Consider the following 21,356-nt stretch of genomic DNA (forward strand, 5'->3'; position numbering starts at 1 on the left):
AGTCTCCACCCTGCCAGATGCATTGATGTAATAGTAGCATTTTCTCCCAGAAACATGTAGATGCACCCTTATAAGTCAGGAGGAGGTTAAAGGCCCTCTAGTTTTCTAAGGCTTTTGAAACCTTTAAGAATCTTACTAAGTTTAAAAAAAAATTCATTTAGACAGGTTAGCATTATCATTGTTTGTAATCTATACTGAAACCCATACTGTAGAAAAGGCAATAGAGTCATACCTTTGTGTCATCGTCAAGGCTTGGGAAACAATTAAAATCTGATTGATCTTGAAGCTCTGAACTTAACGTAGCAAGGGAAGAAGCTGAAGCAGCTTTCATTCCTCCCAGATCCTTTAATCACTTTCCTGTCACCATCCAAGGTTTCTTTTCACAGCCTCCAACCTTCATGACTTCATTTACCAACCTCAAAACACCCTCCCAGACCCTCAAACATTTTCTTAGAAGCTTTCAGATCCTCGGACCTTACCGAAACTTTATATCTCTTTTTATGCAGCTACTTACCACTAGACACAGGTGGCTGACCCTTTGGCATAGCCATTGCAAAGCGAGCTCCTTTAGATAAAGCTATATTGATTTGTTTGCTTGAGTCTAGTAACAAGGGAAATTGTCTCTAGACCTAGTAATGGCAGCTCTAGGAAAGCGAGGCTTGAGGCCTGAATTTTACATATGCAGAGGACTGAGAGGGCAGCTGAAGCTTGGGGGTTTGTCCTTAAATTGATCTTCAAACCCATCAGAGACCCTAGAAGGATAAATTTTATCTGAGCAAGCAGCCTCCAAGGTTTAAAAATGACACAGACACTGGGCTACCAGGATAGTCAGTCATCCAAGGTATCTCTGTGGTCAGTGGGACATCCATTTTGGCCAAGAGCCCCAGAAAATCTGACAGACTTTTTTTGTGAAGCAGGACTCTGAGGAAGGACTAACCTACTTTGTGTGGGCAAAGCTAGTCAGTCAACTTCCCAGTGTCTCGCCTGTCACAGTTTGGCCAGTGTGCTGTCAGCAGTCATGGCAAAGGGCAGTTTATAGCCCAGTGTCTATCTGTGCCACATTTAAAGCAAGCTTCAGGCAGAGGGTCTTCTGTGCCCATCTTTGGAGGAGATCAGGAGTGCTGTCAGGGGCCTGTGTGTCTCTACTACAAAAATTGTTTTATCAAACATTTTAAGTAACATAGTCTGTAGATTTTTGAGAACTATTTGTTTATCTAAAGTATATATAAATAGACAAACATTTGGTTTTTAGCTACTTAGTTTTTGTTTTGACTTTGAAAATATTTATATTTTGGTAATTATGATTATAAGTATAGTTATGAACATGTTAAAGAATATGATTCTTTATGAGGTAGTCGATAATTGTATGTTTTAATTATGTTTAACAGTTTATAACAAATGCTTGCATGATATGTTTAAACTTCAGTGTTAGGACAGGAAAGGGTTAATAAGGTTGAAAAAAATGGCAAAATTTTATCAGAAGGTCACAAATTTGATTACCACCAGTGTAGAATTTAGCTTTAGGAAGTGGGTGGGGTGGCACATGGGGCTGAAAGGAGGCTTTTTTGGAGTCATGTCAGTGAGGAGGTGGGACTGTTAAAGTGATGCAGTTGGAACAAGTTTAGGGACCCAGGGGGGCAGAGGGGGGCAGATCTTGTGGGGGATGGGGGAAAAACAAAAAATAAAAACCGGTTACTGTGGCTCAAGCATGGGTTTGAGGAAGCTGTGGGTTTTGGAGGGATGAGAGTGACCAGTTGTTTAGGAGTGCTGGGAGGCTGATATGCTCAGTATGAGAGCAAGCGTTGAGGCCTCCCCACTGTGAGCATTGAGGGCCAGGCTGGACTGTACAGAGTGGACAGATCTGTCATAGGAGTGAGTGAGAAAAGGGGGGCCTACCAGGAGGAGGGGGGCTGCAGGACCTCAGGCAAACTGAAAGGAAGATGGGAGAGAGTGTTGCAAGAGCCAGGGCCATGTGGAGGACATAGCGGGCAGAAGAATCAGGCTCTGGAATTTAGAATCGAATTCACAGACAAGTGATTCGCACATACCTAAGGAGGATAGATTAGCGGCCTGGTTTGGAGTGATCACTGTAGCTAAAATGGGTGAGTGTGTCAAAGGAAGAAGGGGAGGGGCAGTGCTCGAACAAGGGAGGGAACTTCGGTTTGGGATCTGAGTCCTTGGAGGCAAGGGGTCTGCTGCACTGACCATACTTTCAAAGTAGAACCTGAGCCTTAGAATATTGGCTACAGAGGAGGCACAAGGGTGCAGTTACCAACAAACCTGGACATTTGCCCATATATCAGCAGAAATTTTAAGATCATAGAGAATATTAACATTAAGAGTGCTCTCTGTTAGCCATTTATTGAAGCCAAGCCATAGAACAAAGGTGTTTTGGAAAAATTTTGTAGTGACTGAAGATGGAGTTTAGACTCGGTGTTGCCCATCTCCCAGCCTTGCGGGAGGCCTATGACACAGTGTCCCATGTGATAGCCTGGGGTCAAACAGTGGTGGCTCCCCAGAACACAGAGCCCCTCCAGGCATGGTGGCAGATGCATCTGATGCAGGCACTGGGTTACAGAAGCAGGGATTGTTGTAATACTAGAGGAAAACCTGGTCTACAGAGCGGTTCCAGGTCAGGTAGGCTACATAGTGAGATCCTGTCTCAAAACAAAACAAACCCTAAGTCTCAACTAAATCAAATCTCATTCCTCTTCTTAAGCCTCTAGATTTTAAGAGCCCGTTACTAATGATCTATAAACCAAATTCATCCTTGTGTGATACAACAAAGATTAACAAGTCAGCATAGGGCTCTAACCCCAGCTCTTAGGAGGCAGGAGGGCTGTGAATTCAAGGTTAGTCTGGGCTACATAACAAGACCTTGTCAAACAATGTAAACAACAAAGTATTTAACAAGTGTTTGAGGGGAAAGTCTTCAGAGCTGCCTACACTAGAGCGTGAGGATACGGTCTTTAGAATTTGCAGCATGGATCTAGAAATGCAGCATAGTTGATAGCTCGCTTGCCTTGTGCGCGTAAAGTACACACACACCCCACATGTGCACACATACACCACACACACCCCACATGTGCACACATACACCACACACACCCCACATGTGCACACATACACCACACACACACACACACACCCCACAGGCACACACCTACACACATACACCCCACACATCTTATTTTTACTATAGAACTTTATTCTTCCCCTCAACTTATAGGTTATTTATAGGAAATCATAGCTTCCTTTAAATACTGGCAGCTCCTTGGCCACACATACCAGTTCAGAACATAGCAGTGGCAATTAGAATGTTTTAATTGTCCACAACCAATTATGAAAAGACCTTCCTAATGCAGTGTCCCTGTCTGTGTATTCGTTATTCTCATACTTAAAAATAAAACACGTAATACCAGAATTATTCTGAGAAACCTGAAAGTAAGTCGTAGCATCTCGTTCTAACATTTTCTTTCCAAGTTTTAACTCGATTTAAAAGAGAATATATAAAAACCTAAGCATTATAAAAGTTTCATGCATTAAATGTTGAGTTTTGATTTTTTTTTTAAATATTATTTTTTTTCCAAAAGAGACGCAGCTTAACGCTAAGCAATATCTTCCTGGATGTGAATGGTATTTTTGATTGCTTACCAGTTTTTAATTGTCCATTGTTTGTTAAAGTGTATTTTTAATTTCATTTGCTCTCTCCTAGGGCATGAAGGATGGCAGCGCGCCGTGCGTTAAAAGCTGTTTTGGTGGATCTCAATGGCACACTTCACATTGAAGATGCAGCTGTGCCAGGCGCACAGGAAGCTCTTAAAAGGCAAGCTGTCCTCCAGGTTCAGATGACAAATACGTTTTTAAGTGCCGCTTTACCAAGGCGGATCATTAGCTAAATGGATGGCCTGAAGATGGCTTTTCACCAGCTTACCATACATGGCAGAACTGCCTTGGGTCTAGCTAGAAGATGTATGCGTTGTAATATCCTCCCAACATCGTTCTCCCTGCTTTATTAGGCTTGGCCTTTTGCTCTAGTCTTTTTGTTCTCTCTCCTCCCCCCACCCCCCACCCCCACCAGTCCCCCACTCTGTTTTGTTTTGTTTTTTTAAACCAATAATGTAAATTTGGAGGTGAAGTCTCAAGAAACTAGAATAGTAATTTAATTTTAAAACTATAGAATGAATAGCACTGAGGGGGAAAACCACATGAGTCCTGGGATCTAACTGAAATACACAGATAAGCACACAGACATAGTCTGCCTCCTGATCGCCTAAGATCCAACACTGAATTTGCAACTGTTAAGAGTAATGCTTGGTTGAAAGACTTGGAATTTTTGAAAGATTTCTATCAACTACATTTAATACTTCCAAAGATTAAAGACTATATTTCTGATTCACCAGGTACAACACTAAGCAGGTCTAGAAACCAGCGGAGAATACATGAAGAAAGCGTGTTAAAGAGAACTAAGGCTAGAGGGGGTTCATTACGTAAAGTGCTTGCCCTGCAAACCTGAGATCCTCGGCACCCACTTAAAGCCAGGTGTGGTGGCTCCCTGGGGCTTTGGACAGCCTAGCCAAATCTGCAAGCCTCGGGCTAATGGGAGACCTTGTCTCAAAAGAGGTATCAAAGCAATAGCGTCTGAGGTGGTCCCCTGGCCATATGCATGAACACACATGTGCACATATACACGTATGTACACATGGTGAGCCAAATATGGATGTTTGCTTCTAGGTGCCATGAAAAAATCTACTATTCAGTGTAGTCATCCTGAAAAAAAGTTAGAGGTTTTCAAAATCAATGGTATATAGTTTGGTATCTGTCATTTTCAAACTCCAGAATGTCCACTGTGTACTGTTCATAAGAAGATCTGGTGACAAGCCTCAGCACTGCTAGGTATGAGGGCAAGAGCAACACAGGCTTCATCCTCTCTCCAGTATGTACTGCCCACTTAGAGAGCCAAACAGAAGATGCCAGTGTACCTGTGCTCGTGTGGTACAGCTGTCATTCTCATTTGGAGTCCTGATGTTGAGTTTGTAATTGGAGGAAGGATGGGCTTTCTTTAAAACCAAAATACAACTGGGCACCCGGCCTCTGTATTCGCCAGGCCTTCTCGGGCCAGGATGGGTGCCAGCTGATCTGTGAGCCTCAGTGAGTAGACATCCTAGTGCTTGCTTTCTTGCTTTTTCTAGTATCTCAGATTGGCTCTGCACTCAAAATGTAGCCAAAGGTGGCCTTGCCCCTCTGAACCTCCCACTTGAATGTCTCGGACTGGAGTGGCAGGTGTGCGCTGCCCCTGGCTCATGCAGTCTGTGGAGTGGAAGCCGAGATTTTGTGCATGCTAGGTAGGCAATTCTTCCAGCTGAGATACATCCCCAAGTCTATTTATTTTTAACAGCTAAATTTAATTTTTATTTCCTCCATAGAAAACACTGGAGAAACTGAGCCAAAAATGATGCTGACTTTGTACAAAGTATAAAAGAAGGTTTATATAAAAATAAGTAAAATTAGGCAGAATTATTTAAACTCTAGTTTTTTGTCTAAGGAATTTCCTTTGTGATTCCTCTGCCACTTATCCAAGTCACCAGAACTCCCCCAAAGCCAGAGCCCAGGCTCTCCCTCTCACCTTCTGCCAGTCAGAGTGAGGTGATGTTCACTCCAGTCACCCTCCCAGCCCTCCCACAGCTCTTTCAGTTGATTTTCTTTGATCGACACTTGAATTGTGGCAACGTCAGTGTTCCCTGCTAAGATTATTAGCATTGATTCCTAGAAGCAGTTTACTGCAGAGTCTGCTTTAGAAAGGCCGCTGCCACTTCTCCTGACATGAGTGAGCCCAGATAACACCCATCCATAAGCTGCCGGCCACACTGCGGAACTGCAGGTCTGTGGGACATGCCAACGCTTGGCTGAGACAAACGCCACTCACTCACAGTCAGACACACACCTTCAACTGCAGACCTGCCTCGTGTCCGTCAGTACCTTCAGTACTTCTAATTGTCTTAAGTATCATATTCCTTCATATGTTTGTCAAAACCCACACTGAACAATGAGGTCTAGGTCAAAAAAGAGAACTTATTTTCCCACCTGTCTTTAAATCTCTGTCCACAAGTTCATCAAAATCACACCTCAGAGCCGGGCGTGGTGGCACACGCCTTTAATCCCAGCACTCGGGAGGCAGAGGCAGGTGGATTTCTGAGTTCGAGGCCAGCCTGGTCTACAAAGTGAGTGCCAGGACAGCCAGGGCTACACAGAGAAACCCTGTCTCGAAAAACCAAAAAAAAAAAAAAAAAAAAAAATCACACCTCAGTCCCAGGTCTCATTGCTGTGAAGGTGGCCTTTCTGCTTAGATCGAAAGAAAACTCGCCAACTCTGCTGAACAGTGCCACCTCTGATGCAGTGTAACCGCTGAGCCTGCCACTCTGCCAGGCAGGAGACTGTCCGTGGAACTTTCTGGAGCACTGGAGGTTTCCCTGTCGGAATCCCTGCACTGGCACAGCCACTGTGGTTTCTATAAAAACAGACAAGGGACGTTGAGGAACTAGTTACACAGAAAGTTTTGTTTTTTAAAGAAAACTCATTAAAGCTGATGTGGGCATTCCACAGTAATGCTCACTTTGAAGATAATAGCCATGTTAACGTAGCAATTTCTCTTGTGAGATAAACTACCAAATTTAATGTGTTCTACTGAGAAGTTGCCACACAGATATAATAGAGGAAGTCATGATTACAGTGGATTATTTAATCATATAAATTTACTTAATGTTCTTTGAGTGCATCCTTAAAACTCTCTTCTGTTTTATTTGCTTGTTTTAAATTATGTCAAGCACTTTTATGTCTTGTAGCCTTCTGGGGAAGACATTAAAAGCAACAGGCTATTAATATGAATTCTAAATTATAACTAAATTATAATTACCTTTAGATTTTATGTTGAAACACTGTTCAACATATTGAACTGAGAAAGTATTTCTAAAGAAGGCTAGAGTCACAAATTCTTTCTCTGAAATAATCCCAATTTGTTATTCAAAACCAGATCATGGAATCAAATCACTCCTGTATGTTAGTAGTACTTACACACATGCTGTGTAGACACTGGCCTTGAACTCACTTATGGCGCAGGAAGCTTCAGACTTTCCATTCTTCTCCGGGCTGCTGGGTCTGACAAGAAAATGAGTTCTGAGCATCTCTCTGAGCTGACCAGGGAGTTTCTGTTTATACGCACAGCAATGCACTGGTGTGTAGCTATCTCTGTTAACATCTCAGTTTGGTCTTTTTTTTATTCCCTTCCAGTCCATTTCACAAGACTCTAATAACTGTGGCATCCGCAGTTCTTGTAGTAAGAGCAATAAAACACTGGCAGAGCACAGGAAACCTTGCCACGGCCCCACTGCTACCCAGTGGCTGCAGTTACTTGCCGCCATGAGTCTCAGTTCTGTCATGTCACATCAGGGGATGATCTTTAAGATAGCTCACCTCTAGACCCTGTGAGGACAGTGGGCTTTCATGTCCTTACTAAACTCCTCAGCCAGCCAAGGGCAGCTAAAGTCCAGAAGCTCCCACGAAGTGGAGATAGCTTTCAAAGTTTGACTTTCCAGTGTGCGAGACACTGCATTCTGGGTAGATTAAAAGCAAAGCACAGGGCACGTGCTCACGTCCTAACACTTGCCGGCTTGGGAGGTGTCATGGACTAGGAGGTAAAAGCTGCACTTGTGAATCTGACTTTTCCAGGTTGCGGGCCACTTCCGTGATGGTTCGGTTTGTGACCAATACAACCAAAGAGAGCAAGAAAGACCTACTGGAGAGACTGAAAAAATTGGAGTTTGAGATCTCCGAAGATGAAATATTTACTTCCCTGACAGCAGCCCGAAACTTAATAGAGCAGAAGCAAGTCAGGCCCATGCTCCTGGTTGATGACCGTGCACTGCCTGATTTCACAGGTGAGAGATTTGGGAGAAGCTGACAAAGTTCTTCACGTGGGGATCCCTGAAACCATGCAGAAGAGGTATCTACGCAGATATTCCCATTGCTGAGATGGTCCACAAAACAGACAGACAGACAGACAAAGCAGCCTTGTCCAGAGCAGTACAGGACTTACCCTCTAACATTTGGTCGATCAGCTCGACCACATTAGTTGCTGCTGTAGCCCAGGAGGTAAGAGCTGCCTCTGCACCCCTGCATTTGACTCCAAGTCCCCTGCTGTGTTTATAGAGTTTATAGAGTCTGAGCTGATGTTTCTCAGACCTCTCTGACCACCATCTACAGTACTGACTTTGTGAGGTAAGCGGCATTATATGTTTGGGTTGAGTTTTAATGGTACTTAGATCATCCCAAATTAGTAATCTATTAGTGAATCATGAGCATGTTTTAAAGTAATTCTTTTGAGTATTATAGCTGTTAATCCAGGATATGCTCTCATAACTTGGCTAAGTGAGATAAACCAGGGACTTCTTAAAAATAGATGTCATTCTAGATAGTACAGCTATTCCGTAATGATTGTGAAATACTTTTCAATAAAGAGTAAATTGTTTTCACTTTGGACAAAGTGACTATAGAAAAAGTGTCCTAGTTACATGAACAAGCTGAAGGACAGCAGAGCAATCTTTGAATCTGAATTTCCTTTCTGACTGTATTAAAACAATATTAAAATCCTAGCTTGTTTTTTTTGTTTTAAGTAAGATTCTGATGTACTAGCAGTAAGCTAGAACTGGGATGGAAAAGCAGAATATTTGGTCAGGACTGGAAGAAATCTTGTCACTCAGTGATGGACTGTACCTCTCAGAACATGTTTATCTATATGAAAATAACCAATATATGTGAATATTTGAAGAAAATGAAAATATCTTTGCCAACATCTGCTTCAGTAGTAGATGTAATAAAAAGAAATAACACTAAAAATATTCAACTCTCACTGTGGGCAATAAGTTTGTTCCCTCAATAAACTTTAACAAGTTATTTAACACTCATGGCAGTGAGTGAGAAAGAAACTCACAGTGGGCACCTGAACACAGTGAAGGGCACTCGGGCATTAGCTGTGCATAGTGCATAGGCCTTGTGATCAGACGACGGACAAACTTTGCCTGGTTTGTCATATCTGAAGTCCTAGTATTAGATACCAGGCTCTTAAACATGCTTTAATATGTGTGAAACAAATGTAGATTAGGAAATGGTTATAAAACTGTAGAATTCTACACAGTGGTGCTTTTCATATTTGTCATGCATGTGCCAATTAGAAGTCTCTTTTCCCTTGCCTCTTAGAATTTCATTCCCTTATCAGTTACTGTTACTGTGATAAAACTCGTAGATGTTCTCCTGGCTATAATCAATAAAGCATTTTGAAATCAGAAATCACTCACAAATATCAGGTTGCAATTTTCAATTCAGGTATTCTAGCTATAAAAACATCTATGAAGAATATGGAAAGATATTAATGTCCCTCTCTTCTCCCTCCTCTCCAGCCCACCCCTCTCTCTTTTCCTCTTCCCTCTTCCAAAATGTACTTCAAATTATGGTGATAGCAAAATGTGCACATGTGGGAGATTTTTTTTTTTAATACAGTGTGACTGTATAAATGCTTACATTTCTTCCCTGTTGCCAGGAGTTCAAACCCAGGACCCCAACGCTGTGGTCATAGGACTGGCACCAGAGCATTTTCATTACCAGCTTCTGAACCAAGCATTCCGGTAAGCAGCTGCCTCTCATCTGATCAAAGGGTCTCCTTCATTTCTTCTTTAGATTTTGGCACATAAGAGTTTTTGTTAATTTCTGACTACCTAGATTACACAATAGGGTAAACATCTTCAAAAAGTCTCTTTAGTGCCAACATCAAATAATATTAACTATCTTGGCGTGTGTGTGTGTGTGTGTGTGTGTGTGTGAGTGAGTGTATGTGTGTGTGTGAGCGTGACACAGCTGTCGCTGGATGGAGGACAGCTTCAGAGATTGGCTCTCTCCTTTCCCCATGTGGGTCCTGAGGATCAGGTTTCAGTCTTAGGCTACTGCAGGCAGCTTTACCTGCTCCACTTCACTTCGCTTTTGGTTTTGTTCGTCATCTGTGTAAATATGTGATGATCATTTTTCCTCTTATTTAGAGAATCAATATTCTAGAACAAGAATTCACAATAAAATTGCAACTGGAAAGGAAGTAGGGTTTTGTGGTCATTGTTGTTGTTACTTTATTACCGTAGGCATTTTCCACCGACAGTGCTGGTCACTGAGAGAAAGCAGCACCCAGCTAATCAGTGGAGACGGTGAGGGTGCCTCGCCTTACTGAGAGGCCGGGCTAGGAAGAGTGGGCCCTTTGACCATATTTTCAAAGCAGCTAAGACCAAGTGCTAAGGAAAGACTGCCCTGGCAAGTGGCTGTAAAGATGGAGAATCAGCAAGTGTTCCCATGACTACTAAATTACCAGGTCAGGGTGGGAGAGTAAAGAGTAAAAGGCCAGAAGAAGGTGAGAGGCCCGCTTTAGCAGCCAGGAGGGGTTGGAGACATTCGTCCTATGAGACAGGCAGGTGGAGAGCCTTCGGTGGGATTGACAGGCACGTAACAAGCCAAAGCTGTAAGTCCAGTGTATCCGAGCATTTGGCCTACACCAACTCCTGCAGCTTCTAAAAGAACACTATGAACTTGTTCTCCTGCTCCCCAAAATACGTCGACAAAATGTGCTCACAGCTCTGATCTGCAGAGAAGACTGATTTTTTTCTTGAAGTTTTTGTTTTCTCATCTTGCTTTTTATGTCTTCTCAAACAACTAAATAGTGTGATTTGCCTTTGTATTTATGACAGGTGAGTACTTTAGAATGTTGCAGAAAGATATATTGAATTAATTTACTGGAAAAAAATGGTTGGACAGAGAAGTAGGAGTGTATAGTGTTTGCCTACCATGCACAAAGCCCCTAGTTTAGTCCCCAACTCCACATACAGTGGCAGTGCTTTTGTATACATTTGTAATCCCAGCATTCAAACTGGAGCCAGAAGGATCAGATGTTCAGTCATCCTCACCTACATGGAGGTCAAGGATGGCCTGGAGAGCAAGATGCTCTATGTCAAAGCAACAGCCAAGAACAACCAACCAAGCAGTGGCCTGATAGATGTCTGGTGTCATAACTAAACACTGCTTTTTATTTTCCCTACCAGGATGAGGACACACAAGAACCACCCTAATGCACACTTAGTGTAGAATGTGTTTCTTGGCATGTATGCCCTGTAAGAAACTTTAATTAAGCAGGTTTACACATCCGCCCCCATTGTTTGCTGTCAGTTTTAGAAAGTGACCGTCCTCATGTAAAATCTGAATCAGCAGAAATTGCAGTTTGAGTCAAGTGTTCTCAGTTGTGTGCCCGGTCACTGAGGGACCTTGGTTAACGGATCCACTGTCGTTGGCAGCTCGCACGGTCACTGCGATGCTCAGGCCTTTATTTAAAGATTCATCCAGTCACCGACAAATGGCTTGAGACTGTACTTCCCAGCACAGGACTGTAAAAAAAAGATTAAAGATAATAATAAAAATACTTTCTTTTCACATACTTTAATTGTCCTGCTTTAGTTTCTTGGGAAACTGTCTGCCATCCTTTTGTAAGGCTGCCAGCAGTATCAGAGTTTATTTGAAAGAGAAGCCTGCATTGTTCCTTCTGCTGTTCCCTTCTGTGCACTCCTCTACCCACAGTTTCAAGAAGAAGCTCTTGATTGATTTTAGCTGGTAATTTGGGAAGGACATATTTAATAGGAAGTTGGGAGGTCTCTTTTAAATGAATACTAGACTCAGGGTAATAAAAATGTATGTTGACATAATACTGGCTTTGTAATTGCTCGGATGCTGTCTAATTAGTACACTTTCCTAACCATATTGATTTTTCCAAACACCACATTTTAAAGCATTACAGTGTACTTATAGGTCAGCTCTAATTTCACAAATGCACTTAACAGCTGGATGGAGAGTTCACAGAGATTCTAGGTCTTGGCCTTGTTTGCATATTGATGTTCCCACAGAGACTGTGCCTTCTACCCAGTGACTGCAGCTGTTCGGATTATATGTGGCAAATATAGGCATCTCAAATGAACCACCGATTAAATTACTATTCACGTTGATAATGAGAATAAACATTGGATGTTGAAGCCCATTGCATAACTGCCTTCCCAGGCATTATGCATCAAGACAGATGCATCAAATTTCATATTACACCGCTTCATCCCTATTATATTTTTAATGAACTGGCCTCTCTAAAATGCATGGCACATACACATATCTTACCTGCCTGAGCAAAATTGAGAATGATGTTAAAGAGTTGCTTTGGGGGAAAGATGTAAACCAGCTCTGTAACACCTTAGGCCTGGCCTGGGATTGTGCTGTGTAAGGCGCTCAGGGTCTTAGACCCTCTGCACTTAATGCACACCATAGCGGAGCAACTAACGTTGCTGTGCTTCCCCGCTGTCTTACCAAGCAGGAGTGGTCAGTGCATTTGACCCCTCCTACAGATGCCCCCCACCCTCCTTGTAATCACTGTGATACTAGGACCAGGAACTTGATGCTCTCTTATTTTCACGCATTTCTTTTTTTTTAATTTTTAATATTTTTTATTACATATTTTCCTCAATTACATTTCCACTGCTATCCCAAAAGTCCCCCATACCCCCACCACCACTTCCCTACCCACCCATTCCCATTCTTTTGGCCCTGGCATTCCCCTATATTGGGGCATATAAAATTTGCAAGTCCAATGGGCCTCTCTTTCCAGTGATGGCCGACTAGGCCATCTTTCGATACATATGCAGCTAGAGACAAGAGCTCCGGGGTACTGGTTAGTTCATCATGTTGTTCCAACTATAGGGTTGCAGATCCCTTTAGCTCCTTGGGTACTTTCTCTAGCTTCTCCATTGGGTCACGCATTTCTTGATCAGTACATCTGAAGCTCTCCCTAAATGGTAGAAAGTATTAAGTGTTTATCTTTTTAATCCTACTCACCACTTTGCTTTTTCCTAAAAATACTGTATGATTCATTTATATGAAGGTAACTCTATTTCTTTAATTTTACAGCAGTATAACTACATTAGTGCAAAGCCTGTTTATCTTACGATCTTAACTAGAAGCCCAGTGTTTGAGCCTTTAAGTAATGGACTAATTGGATGGAACACTACATAGGTAAATAGATTACTTCCTAATCCAGCCTGATCCTAGTAAGACTAAAGAATACCTGGTCATGGAAACAGCGTGTTTTAGTTGTGGAAAACGCACAAAAGAATAACTAGAGGTTCCCTGCTTCTGCCACCTGAAGAGAATCCTCATCGGTGTGTTAGCACATAGCTAGTTATGTACATGGGTTTCTGTGCACAGATTTGTATATACTAGAACATCAACTCAGAGATGCAGGGCATCCCAAGCCCCCTAAGGAAGTCCTGTTTGAGAGGCAGCTTTGGAGCTTCTCTGATGGCCTCTCTTCTGAAATTCTCTTTCCCGATACAGGGTCTGAGCACTCTTCTAAGGTCAGAGCTGTGCAGATTTTGGTACTTTTTGGACTGGAGAGGTTTTCTGTCTTTTTTTTTTTAATTAAACAGTTGGGGGTGGACTGAGGGATGGCTCAGCCATCAGGAGCACAGGATGCCTTTCCTGAGGACGATCCAACTGCATTGGTCCCTTACAGGCACAGAGGCGAAACATTCATACTTAAAAATAACTCCTAATTTTTTATAGTTCCATACATTTATATAAAGGCATTTAGAATTTTTCCGTCTCATTCTTCTCATCTTCCTCCCTTTTCCGCTGAAAGCCTTCCTTCCCAGCAGGGTGTGGAGGAAATCCTGATGGTTGTTGTTCAATGGAGGATTGCTTGCTTAGGGCCTGCATGTCTTTTTCAACAGCAACAGGGTCGAGTTTAAGTGTTGTAATGTATTATGAACCAGGAGAAAACAACGGGGACAAGAGGAGGAGAACAGTGACAGCCACTGAGGACTGTTGGAACCTGGGCAGGAGACATTTCACAGCACTGTGCTACTAAGGTCAAGTTAGAAAGCTTTTTTTGTGGGACTCTTCCATTTGTGAGATGGCTGTCAGCTATGCAGTCCTAATTAAAGTCCAAAAAGGGTCAGCGAGATGCCAGATAAAGGATAAAGGCGCTTGCTGACCGGTGGCCTGAGTACCATCTCTGGAGCCCATGTGGAAGGAGAGAGCCTACTCCTGCAAGTTCAAACTAGAAGTTAAAGCCTTGGATATGAGAGATATAGAAATACAACCCAGAAGATTTTAGGCACCTGTGTAAGCTGACCTGAGCTCACAGGAAAGGACTGGCCTGCACCCCGTTGCCAGGCAGTGCTGCTCCCCATGTGACCCTTCTCTGGTTTCTGTCACTATGTTCGATTCCTGCTCTTCACACGGATGAAATTGTACACGGGTCACTTTTGTTGTTGCTGCTTTGAGACACCCATGCATGACAGGCAGTGGGCCTCCCTTTTTCCATTCTCATTCCTGCACTATGTAGTGTGGCGTGTTGGCTGAGCTCCCGGGCCTCTTTGTGTGCTGACCCTGGCTCTTGCTTTGTTTCCAGTCTTGCTGCTGTGATGAACATTCTTCTGCATGTCTGTGGGGACGTGCACATTATTCTCATGGGTGTGGATTTAGGAGGGAAGTTGTCAGATAGAGGTGTAGGTAACAGTTTTAGCCTCGGTCGGCATTGCCAGTTCACCCAGTGCTAGCCCCACGTCACACATTCTGCCAGTTCCATTCACCCCACGTTCCCGCCAGTCTTTTGTAGTCTGTGGAACTGTGACTGTCCATGTGGTCTCCATGGTAGCTTCTTAATGAGTTTATTTCTCTAATGAGTAATATTGGAAAAGTTTTCATGTATTATTGAGTATTAGATAGCTTTTCTTATGATGTGCCTGTCCACATCTTTTGCTGTTCTGGTTGAGTTATTTTTCGTATTGATATATAAGAGGCATTTATATGTTGTATATATCAGTCTTAGTTTCCCTAGGGTACCACAGATATTTCAGCCTGGAGTGGATTTGCATTTTTGCTCTCCTATTAAAATGAGAGCACAAAGTTCTTAATTTTGATGGAATTCAATTTGTCAACATTTTCTTCTGTTCTATTTAATAAATACTTAATACCCAAAGGACATGAAAATGCTATGTTTTCTTCTGTAAGCTGTTGTTTTTGCCTTTAGCAATTAGGTGTGGGGTCTGTTTATGTCTTTATGACTCATATGAGATAAGAGTGAGTGACTGAGAGAGGCTTGAGGCAGGGGCTTCCTGTACATCTTAGACTGGCATTGAACTTGTGATCTCCTACCTCAGCCTCTCCAGAGCCAGGTTACGAATGTGCATCTCCACGCCCAGAGAAGAGTTCATGTCTTAATATGTGCTTACTTGTTCCAGAGACATTATAGAGACTTGCTCTTTTCCCCAGTGAGTTCCTTGACGTAAGCAAGTGGCCATGTGCATTGCTTATTTCTAGGTTCTCCATCTTCACACTGCCATGACTACTGTATGACTACCTCGGCTATCATCTGTCCTTTGCACACCTATATGAATTTTAGAATCAGCTTGTTAATTTCCCTTTTAGGAGCTCCCTAGCATTCACTGATGCTATATTAAATATATGGATTTGCATCTAAACCATAATGCATCCTCCAGTCTACAAATATAAAGTATATTTTTATTTATTTAAGAGTTTTGTACCAGGCCCTTCTTTTAAGTCAAAAATGCAGAGAGGAATAAAACTGACAAGCGTTTTGGGATATTATAGCAAGGAATATATTCAAAACACAGATAGTCAGAATTACCACGGCAAGTGAAGAAGAAGAAGCCCAGTTAGTCCAAGGAGGAGATTAGAATGCTGTCTTTGATGTCCTGACACTTAATCAGACCTGTCAGATGGGCAGGAGGAAGCTGTGAACTGTTCCATACTGTGCAGGTAGCGGGAACATGACGTCTGTGAAGCAGGACAGAGTTCTAGAGCTTTCCCTGGAAGTGAGAGCAGCTGGTGTCTGAACACTGTCCATGGTTGGGAAGGTGACTGGAGAAGCGGCTGGGCAAGGGACGGGAAGACCTGGCAGCTGTGTGGCCTGCATCCCGGCAGCTTTCCCTGCTGAATGCCTTGGGTTTTCTGTTGTGGCTGTGTTCCCCAGCCAAGATCTTCTTAGTTCTTTTCTTTGCCAGCCTGAAATTTCCAGCCAGAGGCTTTAGTATAGGGCCGTCTTATCTTTTTCTTTTCTTTCTAATGTCACGATAGCCTTATAGTTAGAACATTTTAGATCTCCTGCCCACATGTTATTTCTAGTAACAGAAGTTGAAAGCCACCCTTTGCTACCTGCTTTCTGGAATAGGAGCACTCATGGCATAGAAGGAGCTGCTTCTAATACATGCATCATTTTTCTTGACACAGGCATTTCACTGTGTATCAAGCTGGCCTTGAACTTTAGATCCTCCTGCCTCTGTCTCCACAGAGAGAATTCGGGGAATATAGGTGTGTGCTACCATGCCTGACCCTATCTTCATATTTTCTGAAAAATATCAAACCACAAAAGACATTTGTCTGTACCCTAGGAAACATTTACTTAAATGTGCTTCAGCCCTTGCAAGACCCAGTGAGGCTGGTGCCGAGCAGGGAACAGTAGCAAGAGAGCCTCTCTCCCAGCCTCCGTGGAGCCAGCTCCAGCCTAGAGAAATGGAGAGAACCCACAGGGTCTGCCCTCCCAGGGACAACACTCGAAATTAAGTACACACATCAATCAAGATGATAATTCTCATCCCTAGCTAATATATAATCAAATATTAACCAAGCTAAGTCAAATGAGTTTTTAGTTTAGCTATGTAAGTGGAAGACAATCTTGAGGTCTGTTGCATAAAGAATTCCTGTTCTGTGGTGCAGACGCAAATGAATGGGATTGGGAGATAGGCTAGGTGAGTCATTCTGTGGTGTGCTAAGTCACTGCTCAGGAAGACCAGCAGAGGGGCTGGGCAGGCTCTGGCCTGTGCGCTGAGCCATTGGTAGTAACGAACAGCAGACCCCTGGAATAGTCCAGTATTGGTTTTACTTAATAAAATATTTAATCATAAATGTCTGAATTCTGCATCTCCCACAGGAAATTATTTCTGTGCCCACTGACAAGAATAATTTAGCAGTTTCATAGCTGAGCGCTTAATTACTCATAATTGTGAGGGATAAGATGTGATGAATTCTTCCTCCACGGACTTACTAAATATTTTAACTAAGTAGATGACTTCAAGTAAATTAAGCTAGTGAGGTCATTTATTACATTGGTTAAAATCAGATTAAGTAGTATTATCTTGTCTCAGATTCCACTCGACAGTCATCCACGTGTGGCTCCTCTCTTTGACTAAAGCCGCATTGCTCAGGTAGGTGGCAGACTCGAGCGCGGGTGAGGTTTGTGGAGATTTGCAGTGGTTTTGCCTGAGGCATTCGAGCTCCCTAGTTCCATGTGGAGCTTGTCTGTCACACTGTTGAGAAGTCCTGACATCTCTTGCTCCATAAGAGTACAGTTTGTCCTGTGTCAGACTTGGTGGTAAAATTCAGGGAGAAACTAGAAAATTCTCCATTCAACTTCTAGTGCAAGAAGCAGCCTAGGTTGTGAAGTAGAGGAGACAGAGCTGCACACACCCGGTGAGCGCGCTCCTCCATCACGGCAGCAACAACCCTGTGGTGTCTTCAGAGGCCTGGGAGCCTCGTGCTTCCCATTAGGGAAGGGGAAGCAGCTCATCTCATTAAGTTAAGTTCTTTCCTCCAGTGCCTTATTTAGCTTTAGTTCTCTTCATTCTCTTTCCCTGGTGATTTGGGTAAAGTGTGTGAAATCACTAAAGGTAAAAGGTTGAAGCAATCCCAAATTTAATAATCTATCACCTTTAGTGTATGTGTGTAATTCCCAGCAGTTCTCTGTGAATTCATTAGAAGACAGCAAGTCATTAAAAGTTAATAAGAAACTATTTGTTTCTGTGAGTGTGAATAAAACCACTGAGTAAATCTGACATCTTTTTCTCAGTCATAAAAGACTTGCTCTTAGCTTGTCTGCATTTTCTCCATCCCTCTAGGCTACTCCTGGATGGAGCCCCTCTGATAGCTATCCACAAGGCCAGGTACTACAAGAGAAAAGATGGCTTAGCCTTGGGACCAGGACCATTTGTGACAGCCTTAGAGTATGCCACAGACACGAAAGCCATGGTGGTGGGGAAACCAGAGAAGACATTCTTTCTGGAAGCCTTGAGGGATGCTGACTGTGCACCGGAGGAGGCCGTCATGATAGGAGATGTAAGTACAAGGCCCAAAGAGATGTCCTGTAGCTGCCTTCCTGTACATTGGCAGTGTGTTCTTGTAAAAATAGAGATGTTGTGTCTAACATATCTCCATAGAGTCTCAGTCTCTCTCTCTCTCTCTCTCTCTCTCTCTCTCTCTCTTTCTCTCTCTCTCCCCCCCTCCATATGTGTGTGTGTGTGTGTGTGTGTGTGTGTGTATGTATGAATGATTTATACACCAGTCAGTTAAATGTTTAATGTATCCTACTAAAGAAAACCCCAATACAGATCTGAACATTTTTTAATATAGCTTATGTGGAAAACAACTTGTATCAAAAGAATTCTACCATTTTTGCCTTTTTAGCATATATTTATGAAAGAATTACCCAATTAGTGTGTCCAGTAGTTAGGGATACTTGCCACTCTAGCTCTTTTCATAGTGGGGAGCTATGGAATGAGGGGAAGCCCTTAATAGTCACCTGTGGTGATGAGCACCTTCCTTTTGTCCATGTCAATGAGCTGGTATTATTTCCTATGTGTGCCATGTGTGGTAAGTTGGTATGAATGGTTTGTTTTAGCTCTATGTGCCAGCTTGATAGGATGGAAGCAGCCACTAAGATTGTCTGGGCCAACCCTTAGTTTACACATTAGGAAACTGAAGCCCAGGGAGGTGAGTCTCCTACCTAGCACAGCTGAATGTAGACCATGGGGTTTAGACTCCCCTAGTTTCTGAGTCCATGGTGGTGGAACAGTTCTGGTGTTGTCTTCTGCTTCTGGAGTCTTCCACTGAAGTTGATAGAATGCTCATGGAACTGGGTTATAGTTTGAGGAACTATGGCTTTTCTTCCACCTTTTGCTCTTGCCATTCTGCCTGAGTTCTCCAGACAGGTGTGTGTGACAAGTTAATTATCAGGGGCTGACAGGAGGAGCTGGCCAGGGAGGGTGGGGAGCTGCAAGCAATGTCCTCAGCTGTGTGCAGTTGCTGTTGTCCAGGAGAGAGGTAGGTCCTCTCCTCTGTGTCCCCATCCACATGCCCTCAGCAGGGAGGATTCAGATGTGGTAACATAGAAAAAGGTCTTGGGTGGACCTCAGAGGAAGGTTTGGCACTGGAAAACCATTTCCAAGAACTATTGTTAAATAATAGGAACCATTTTTCTTTCTGGAAAGAAATTGTCTTCAGGCATGATCTGATAAGTAAGTGTGCTTTCAAACTTGAGTTGGCAAGATGGACTGCCTTGATGCTTATCCCAGGCCTTGACTTTTTCGTTACCCCACGTCCATTGTCAACAGTAACCTAGTATATGGTGGCTGGGTTTCTGGTTTGGGGGATGTTGTGTAAGATGGAATTTCACTGTGCTGCTCAGCTAGCCTCAGACTTTTAAGCTCAGTCAGTTGTCCTGCCTCAGCTTCCTGAGTATTGGGACCACAGGACTGTGCACCATACTCAGCTCCACTGAACATACTCGTCTCAGTGCAGGGAGCTCCCTCCAGGCTGCTGGGATCCCCAGTGTGGAGTGAACGCAGACAGTCTGCTTGCGTGTGGTGCTTGACTCGATTCTCCCTAGTTGGCTGGACTCCCTAGTTGAGGTCCACAAGGATGCAGGGTCTCGTGGTTTCCTTGAAAAGGATAGACAGGTGTATGAAACCCAGAGACTCGGCAGTGTGCTCTGTGCTCTGTCACTGGGGCTCCTGCTCTGATGTTCGCCTTCTGCCCTGATGATGCTCTCCAGCATGATTTCCTCCTCAAGGTTTACAGAGATACTTTAACTCTTTGTACACATGATCTTTCTTGCATTTTAAGAATGAAGAAGAAAAGCAGGGAATTTTGGGTAGCCAGTGTAGTCCAATCGGCTATTGGTAGAGTTTGTTGGCAGGCTGGGTGAAGACTCGGAACTAAATGTCTTCGTGTTTTCCAGGATTGCAGGGATGATGTTGATGGGGCTCAGAACATTGGCATGCTGGGCATCTTAGTTAAAACCGGTATGTATTTCCTGTATAGACCCTTTCAAAGATACGGATAGAGAGGGGCACAGTGGTACATCATTAACCTAGCACTTGGGAAGCTGAGCGGAGGAGCGCTGTAAGTTTGGACCAGTCTGGCCTCTATAGCAAGTTCCAGGCCAGCCAGGAAACACCGTCTCCCTGAAACCCAGAGTTGCCAGAACAGCCCTCGCAGAAGGAGCAGAGCTTTCAGCACTCTAGTTCTCTCCCTACCATAAGCAAGCGGGAAATGAGTTCAGGATTCCAGGAAGAGCAGTGAGGGATGCTGTGCTGCGCAGCACAGCTGGAGCAGGCTAGAGGCAGTGGGTGCTCCCCAGAGACAACCACACAGTGGACAGTTCACCTTTGCAGGATGTCCTAGAGACAAGTGTCACATCAGAGTAAGCAGGAGGCCTGAGGCGTGCTGCTCAGAAAAGAACCCACTCTGTGGGCTGCACAGTGAAGATGCGCAGCGTTAGGAACCGGCCTGCTAATGCCTCTTATGCTCCTATGTGCTCACTTTGCATTTTTTAACATACATGTAGAAGACATTTTTCTTTTCTCTTAACTTCGGTTTTGGTGATCAAAAGTTTAGAGGACTGAGACTGTAGCTCAGTGGAAGAGTGCTTGTCCGTACAAGGCCCTGGGTTAGAATTTTAGCATCATAGGGAAATAAGAGTTTGCAAATTACTTCCACCAAAATTAGTTTCCTTCACACAGTCTGTCAAGTTTAGGGAAGAAAGGGGGATGCCTTTTTTACGCTGATTCAGTTGACCCAGTATTTTGACAGCAATCCAGTGGTTAATTGTTCTGTGTCTTGGTCAAAGCCATGTGCTGACTAGTTATGTGAGATGGATCAAGCAAGAATCAAACTCTGACCTCTGAAGAGCAAGGTGAGCAGAAACAGGTGACTGGAAAATGTCAGACAGCTGAGTGAGAAGGAACAGGGCTATGTGGCTCAGGAGAACGCTTGAGCCTGTGCGCAGGCCATTGGGAGGGGAGCCTTACAGACAGGGCAAGCCAGCACTTCAGAATCAACCCAGCATTTCCTCCTCGGGGCATCACAACCATGATGTGATGCAGGCACCAGGAAGCAGGGATAAGTCAAGAGAGACAGCCTCTCACACGCTCCCTTTGTTT

The 21,356-nt window shown here is 43.5% G+C and overlaps 1 protein-coding gene and 1 non-coding gene across 3 annotated transcripts in view; one reads left to right on the top strand and one right to left on the bottom strand.

The window, feature by feature from the left end:
* The window catches only part of Hdhd2 (haloacid dehalogenase like hydrolase domain containing 2), a 29,786-nt gene that overhangs the window by 3,144 nt on the left and 5,286 nt on the right, over positions 1 to 21,356 (top strand). For both annotated transcript variants that reach the window (XM_021150723.3, XM_021150725.3), the window contains exons 2-6: positions 3,716 to 3,826; positions 7,726 to 7,934; positions 9,593 to 9,677; positions 18,036 to 18,252; positions 20,153 to 20,216. In XM_021150723.3, coding sequence (XP_021006382.1) covers positions 3,726 to 3,826; positions 7,726 to 7,934; positions 9,593 to 9,677; positions 18,036 to 18,252; positions 20,153 to 20,216 — 676 coding nt within the window. In that variant the 5' untranslated portion in view covers positions 3,716 to 3,725. The remainder of the gene's footprint in view (positions 1 to 3,715; positions 3,827 to 7,725; positions 7,935 to 9,592; positions 9,678 to 18,035; positions 18,253 to 20,152; positions 20,217 to 21,356) is intronic.
* LOC115029928 (small nucleolar RNA SNORA40) lies at positions 6,008 to 6,132 on the bottom strand. The gene has a single exon (XR_003835493.1). It is a non-coding gene; the product is annotated as a small nucleolar RNA SNORA40 (small nucleolar RNA).

The sequence above is a fragment of the Mus caroli genome, unplaced genomic scaffold, assembly GCF_978045245.1.
Source record: "Mus caroli unplaced genomic scaffold, Mus_caroli_1 scaffold_19, whole genome shotgun sequence".
In the NCBI taxonomy this organism is placed as follows: Eukaryota; Metazoa; Chordata; class Mammalia; order Rodentia; family Muridae; genus Mus; species Mus caroli.